Source organism: Tupaia chinensis, unplaced genomic scaffold (assembly GCF_000334495.1).
Source record: "Tupaia chinensis unplaced genomic scaffold, TupChi_1.0 Scaffold000337_1, whole genome shotgun sequence".
Lineage (NCBI taxonomy): Eukaryota > Metazoa > Chordata > Mammalia > Scandentia > Tupaiidae > Tupaia > Tupaia belangeri.
The window spans coordinates 235,027-241,243 of NW_006159831.1; the positions used below are offsets into that span (position 1 = coordinate 235,027).

Consider the following 6,217-nt stretch of genomic DNA (forward strand, 5'->3'; position numbering starts at 1 on the left):
GGCCCCAGTGTCCACGTGCAGGCCCAGCAGCCAAGCGCAGGCACAGGTCCGGTGGCCATGCGCAGGCCCAGCGGCCACGTGCTGGCCTGGAGGCCACGCACTGGCCTGGCAGCCACGTGCAGGCCCGACGGCCACGCGCAGGCACAGGCCCGGCAGCCACGCGCAGGCCGGGAGGCCACACGCCAGCCCCAAAGAGGCAGCAGAACGAGGAGCAGAACCCTGGCTGCGCAGGCCCCACCGCCGCTGCGCAGGGCCCCTAAGAGTCTTAGAATTCTTTTGTGAATAATTTCTCTAGAATTTCTCCCTTTGATCCATTCAGTCAGTCTGTGCTTATAACGTGTGTACCAGAAATCTAGGTTGTAGTATATTCCAACTTCACAATTGAAGTAAACTGAGTAAAGATTATGGCGAGAGGACTTCCATCCAAACACCCAGAGAAAAGCCGAATTTAATGTGAATATGATGTGGGCCTAAACCTCCTCCTTTAAAAATAGTGTTTGTTTGTTTCTCTGTTTAAATTGAAACATAAAGTTTTCTCTCTATATTTCCCTTTGTAATAGAAAAATATTTGTGAGCATTGTTATTTTGTGGCAGAATGATTATTTGCATAAGTTTGTAATGCCATAGTATCTGTTTCCTTGCACCAAGAATTTTTATGGGGCTTTGAAGACCAAATAGAGAGTAACTTATTTTTGTTTTTTTCAAATCAGTTGGTGTATATATCTGTTTAGTAATAGGAATGGCAAGAAGAAAAAAAAATTGTTCCGAAGAAAATTATAGTGTACTTGCTAAGAGATTCTAGCTTTATCCATACTTTAAAATCTTTGTGAATCAATAAAATGTTGACAGAATATATTAATACAAAAGAGAGGAAAGGAAAAGGAAAAAACAGATAAAAGTATACTTAACTGACAAAAAAAGGAAAACCTATTTGATGATGATAATGTATATAGTAGTATTCTTGTCTTAACTGACATGCATGATATTTGTGTCGGAAAAAGTAATGTACACTGTAAAGACCTGAGAAAATGTAAATTAAAATTTTAAAGAAGAGAAAGCAACATAAAACAGGGGTAACTGGCAGAGTATTTAAGAGTTGAGAGATCAGAGTGAATGGGAAATTCACAGTCTTTCTTTATTTGTCATTGAGCCAAGGAGTAGTCCTATGCATCTGTCACATGGAACAGAGATTAGGGCAGCCTGTCTCTACATGACAGAAGATCCACCATGGCTATGTTATGGGGTGCTCATCCAGTGTCAAGTGTGCCTTCAAGGTCTTGGGATGGTATCCCCTGGAGGAGCTTCTTCCAGTCCACCATTGTGAGTGAGGTTGAGGGTTCTGCCAACCTTTTGTGAGAGTGAAAGCAGCAGCCACATCTGTTCTGCCTTTAGACACTCTTGAAGAGTTGTTCAACGTTGAGAGCAATGGTAGCCAAAGTCAGAGTGAAGCTTAGCCTTACAGATAAAAGCTGCTAAAGGTGGGAATGCCCCCAAGAGAAGGTAAATGATGGTATAAGTAGGCCTAGTAAACACAGGCAGTGATTTTTTTTATTTTTATTTTTGGAAAAGTTTTTGCTATAGGGTCTGTGCGCTTGCCAGACAGACAGACAGAGACATACAGAAAGCAAGAAATCACCCCCCAGGGTGGATGGCCACGCCACAATCCCTTCTCTTCCATTCTCCTCTAGGGATCTCGGGCATGCCTGCACATGTGCCCGGCGTGAGTTTTAAGCCACCAAGTCCAGGACGTCAACAATGGTCGACTATGTAGGAGTCCAGCGACATAGCCATTACGCTAACCGCTGGTCCCAAGAGGCAGTGATTTTTGAAGTGGCCCGAGAAAGGCATGTTTTGCTTTAGGTCGTGATTGCCCTCAGTGTGTTGCCTGTTTTTTTTGTTTGAGTGTTACATTTGTTTTTATTCACAGCATGCTCTTCCTTTGATATATTTGATTTATTTTTTTGACAGTGTCTCATGGTCATTACCCTCTGGCTCAGCCTTTCAGTGACTTTGGGATTACATGCATGCCTTCTTGCTTTCTGAATGTCTCTCTCTGTCTGTCTGGCAAGTGCACAGACCCTACAGCAAAAACTTTTCCAAAAATAAAAATTAAAAAATCACTGCCTGTGTTTACTAGGCCTACATACCATCATTTACCTTCTCTTGGGGCCATTCCCACCTTTAGCAGCATTTATCTACAAGGCTAAGCTTCACTCTGACTTTGGCTACATTTCATGGTCCCCAGCCTTCATATTATACTAGGAATCAAAACTAGTACTCTCATGTAATTCAAGCCACTGAACCTCTTAGATTCACAATGAGTGGACAGAGAAGTTCTATTTTTGAGGATCCTGTGCTTTCAGTGAGGGAGGATCTTGACCTTAAAGAAAGACTGACAGTAGCAAATAACCTACGGAGCAGGTATCCCACCTGATCTCCAAATCTTTCCTTTAGTCATGTATTCTTCACACTCTTGTTTTCTCCTCGCTCTAGGTGAGAACAGTGATGGAAACAAACATGCTTTTTGAAGCCCAGCAAGCAAAAGTCTTCCTATAGAGAAGGACTTCATGGAGCAGAAGCCTGTGAGTGAACTGCCTGTCAGACAGGTAGCAGTGGACGTACTGCAAAGCCCCAAATTTCAGCTAGACAGAAAACGCAAAGTATCAGGTGACGGTACTAACATTGAGAACGTCATGGAAGAGCTGTCAGAGGGCCATCTGCTGAAAACCAAACCACGACGTTCTAAAGGTAACTTTCTTGGTTGGTTTCTTCTGGGGAGGCCTGTGCCTGTGGCCCCTGTGAGTGAACGGGAGATGTGGACGTACTACATCTCCTGTCCACCAGTAGTGACCATAGGCCCAGGAGTTAGGAAATCCCAAGTGCTGAAAGGAAAGCACGGCTACAGCAGTGAGGCTTATCCACTACCCTCTTGAAACTTCAGGGATTCCACTGAGGCTCACTCGACTCCCCTCTTCTCCTGAAATTCAGATGTAAGAGCTGAACCTGGAGAGATTGCTAAACTCTAATAGTCATCCCCTCCTAAAATGTGGTGAAAAATTAAAGCCGAGATTGGGACTGCAGGACAACATTCCCTACCTTATTAGGATTTGGAACGGTTTGTTAACCTCCTGGGAGTGAGTGACAATCTATCTAAGCACTTAAAGACCCATATTATCTTGAGCTGACCAACTTAAAGATTCACACTCAATTAACAGGGCCACATCGTAAAAAGCAATGCAACTTCCAACACCTTAATGAGCAGTGGGAGCAGCAGGTGTCAGCAGCAGGGAACAAACCAGTATGGAAGAGCAAGAAGCAAGTAAGCCAGGCAGTTCAACCTGAGGGCACTGCCAAGGGGGATAACATTGCCAAGAAGAAACTGAGCAGGAAAAGATCAGAGTCCAAAGGCAATAGAAGCTTGTTGGAAGAGTTCTTCAAATCCAGTGATAATGACAAAGGTATGTGCAGGCTCCCTTTTGACTATCTGCCTCACTCCTCGAATGGGACTCATTTGCTGTCTATGACAAAAGGGCCTTTTAAGGGGTACACTGGGACTCAGAAGTTGATTCGGTCTGGGATGAGCAGGTAATAAATTCTCATGTGACATTCTCACAGATGCACTTGCTCAGGTCATCTCAATTCTTTCCAGAATGCCGCCAACCAGTAAGGGAGGTCTTTGTAACTCTTGGGTCTTACAACTTGTCTGGCTATCTAGCATTGAGGAGTTCCCTCACCTAGGGCTTAGTCAGTGGCAATGGGAGAAAAAGCAGAGCTCACTACATTTCAGTTGTAAAAGCCTTTTTTTTTTTTTTTTTTTTTTTTCAGTTTTTGAGAGATCTTTGCTATAGGGCGTTGCGCTCACAAGAATGTCTGAGAGAGACAGAGAGAGAGAAAGTGAGAAATCACTGCCCTGGGGATGGCCATGCCACGGTCTCTTCCTTCTTTCTCCTCTCGGGATTGGGCCATGCCATGCACATGCGTCCAACATGAGTTTTTAAGTCACCAGGTCCAGGACACGAACCACTGTCGACTAGGTGGTAGTCCAGTGACATAGCCAGAAAGTGAGTAATCATCCTGCTGGATGGATGGTCACTCCTAAACCATTATCCTCTTAAGATTTTGGGCATGCACATTCTCATGCCCAACTCATGAGTTTGAAGCCGCCATTTGCAGGACTCGAACCATGGTTGGTCAACTAGCGTTGATGTAAAAATTCTTATGTCTACAGGTCACTCTTTGTTTTAACAGATTTTTGATATAGGGTGCAAGTGATCAACAGAGATGAAAAAAAGAGAGAAAGTAAAACTATTCTATAGGGTGGATGGTCACACCATAATCCCTTTTCCTCTTGGAATTTTAGGCACACATCCACATGCATCCAGTGTGACTTTCAAGTCACCAGGTCCAGGTCTTTAACTGAAGTCAGTCATAAGGGACTTAATAGTCTTAATCACTATGCCACGAGCTATCACTAGAATGTTTTATGATAAATATTTTTAAAGAGATTTTCTATGCTCTTACTTTCTCTTTGTTTTCTGAAATACTCATTAGAAGAATTAGTGAGTATTTATTAATCTCTAATCTCGTTTTGAAGGAGAGTTGAATGTCTTGTATCTTTTATTTGTAGAAGTTCTGTGTGGTTTCCTTGTGGTGCATGTCTATATGAAGTTTCTCCTTCATGTTACGTAATGACTTTTCTCATCTCTTGGAATAGTTTCCTTTCTCTTGCACCTCCTTGAGTGTTGTCACAATGAAAATTCTAAATTCTTTTCCTGACTTATCTTTAACTTATCTGTAACCAAGTAACTCCTTGGTGAGGAGTTACTGTCTTCCTGAGTGTGAGAGAGATTGCCTTGTGTTTTCCTATTAATTGTGTCTCTGCACTGGTTCATAGGTATCTCCTGAGGTAATCATTTCTTTATAATTTTTGTAGTAGGTTCCATAAGAGCAGGGAGGAGGTATAGCTTTAGGTCTCAGATGTGTCCCAGGCAAACAGCCGTGTTATCCAGATCAGAGCAGGGATGTGTAGCCTGTACTTAATACAATTTAGTAAGGTTTAGAGGGGCTCTGTTTGAGTTTATTAGTTGCCTCAAGGAATTCTCAACGTGGGCTTTAGTCTGCTGGTAGGAGAGTTGTCTTCTACGCCAGATGGGTAGCAGATTTCACATACCTCCATCTCGGGGTGAGGGTTCTGACTTTTGAATTCTCTCTTCCTTATCTGAGGCTGTGGAAATCTGATTGTCTTATAGATGGAGCTCCCCCTGGTCATTAGCGTGTAAGAGTGTAACTCTCTTTTCAGCTTGCAGTGGGCTGAGTTGGTAAGACCAACTTTATTTTTTCCCACAAAGCTGACTGTGCTTGTGCTTTCCCTAAAATGTGTGTTAATTCTGTACTGCTTTCCTTGTTCTTTTATACATGAGACTAGTCTACTGCAATCCATGGCAGTGGTATGATTTTTGGAGTTTTGAAGAGTTTTTCTACTTCCGAGGGGAATTGGGGGAGGGAGAAGTCCCCCAGCACTTCATTGGATCTAAGCAGTTGGCTTTTCTCTGCTCTTGTAGGTCGAAGCCATACCCTCTAAAAGTTCTCAGGAAATCTCTCCTGCTCCTCCAAAGTCACGCTTGATTACTCTCTGTGAGGTCTACTCCTGGGTAATGGTTACGGCTTGGGCATTGTGGGCTTTAGAGAGAGTGGTGGCATTCTCTCTCCCCAGCCAGTCTCCGTGGTCTCATTACTTTATCCTATACCTCTGGTCTAGAATCAGCTTGTGGTTGAGCCTGGGTAATTTGTTAGGAGATGAGCAGGCATGAGAAAGTAACTGAAGGGGGATAGGTGCAGGCGCCATCAGAAAACACATGCACTGGCCATGACAGCCTAGGAGGTTGGCATATAATTTGGATTTTCAAGATGGCAGGTACACTACGTGGGCTGGCAGGAAAGTTTTTAGCCTAGGACCGGTGAAGGTCTGTAGATTGATTCTTCCCATTGTCAGGGGTATTTAATTTTATGAATTTAAATTTATTTATATACGTCCATTCACTATATATCACTACAGCATACAAAGTGAGATTTCCCATCCAGAATGCACTGTATATTGGCTCAGTGAAGCACATCCACATACGTGTTATCAACAAATAATTTTCCATTTCTTATTTCGTACTTATTTGGCCTTTTTTGGCCATCCTTGATTCCCCAGCCCTCACCCTCTGCCGTGTCA

General features: G+C 43.3%; 1 protein-coding gene across 1 annotated transcript in view; it reads left to right on the forward strand.

Annotated features, from left to right (window-relative positions):
* LOC102471422 (BCL-6 corepressor-like) overlaps positions 1-6,217 on the forward strand; it is a 101,249-nt gene that overhangs the window by 29,158 nt on the left and 65,874 nt on the right. Inside the window, exon 2 of the mRNA XM_014589197.1 lies at positions 2,494-2,748. Coding sequence (XP_014444683.1) covers positions 2,568-2,748 — 181 coding nt within the window. The 5' untranslated portion in view covers positions 2,494-2,567. The remainder of the gene's footprint in view (positions 1-2,493; positions 2,749-6,217) is intronic.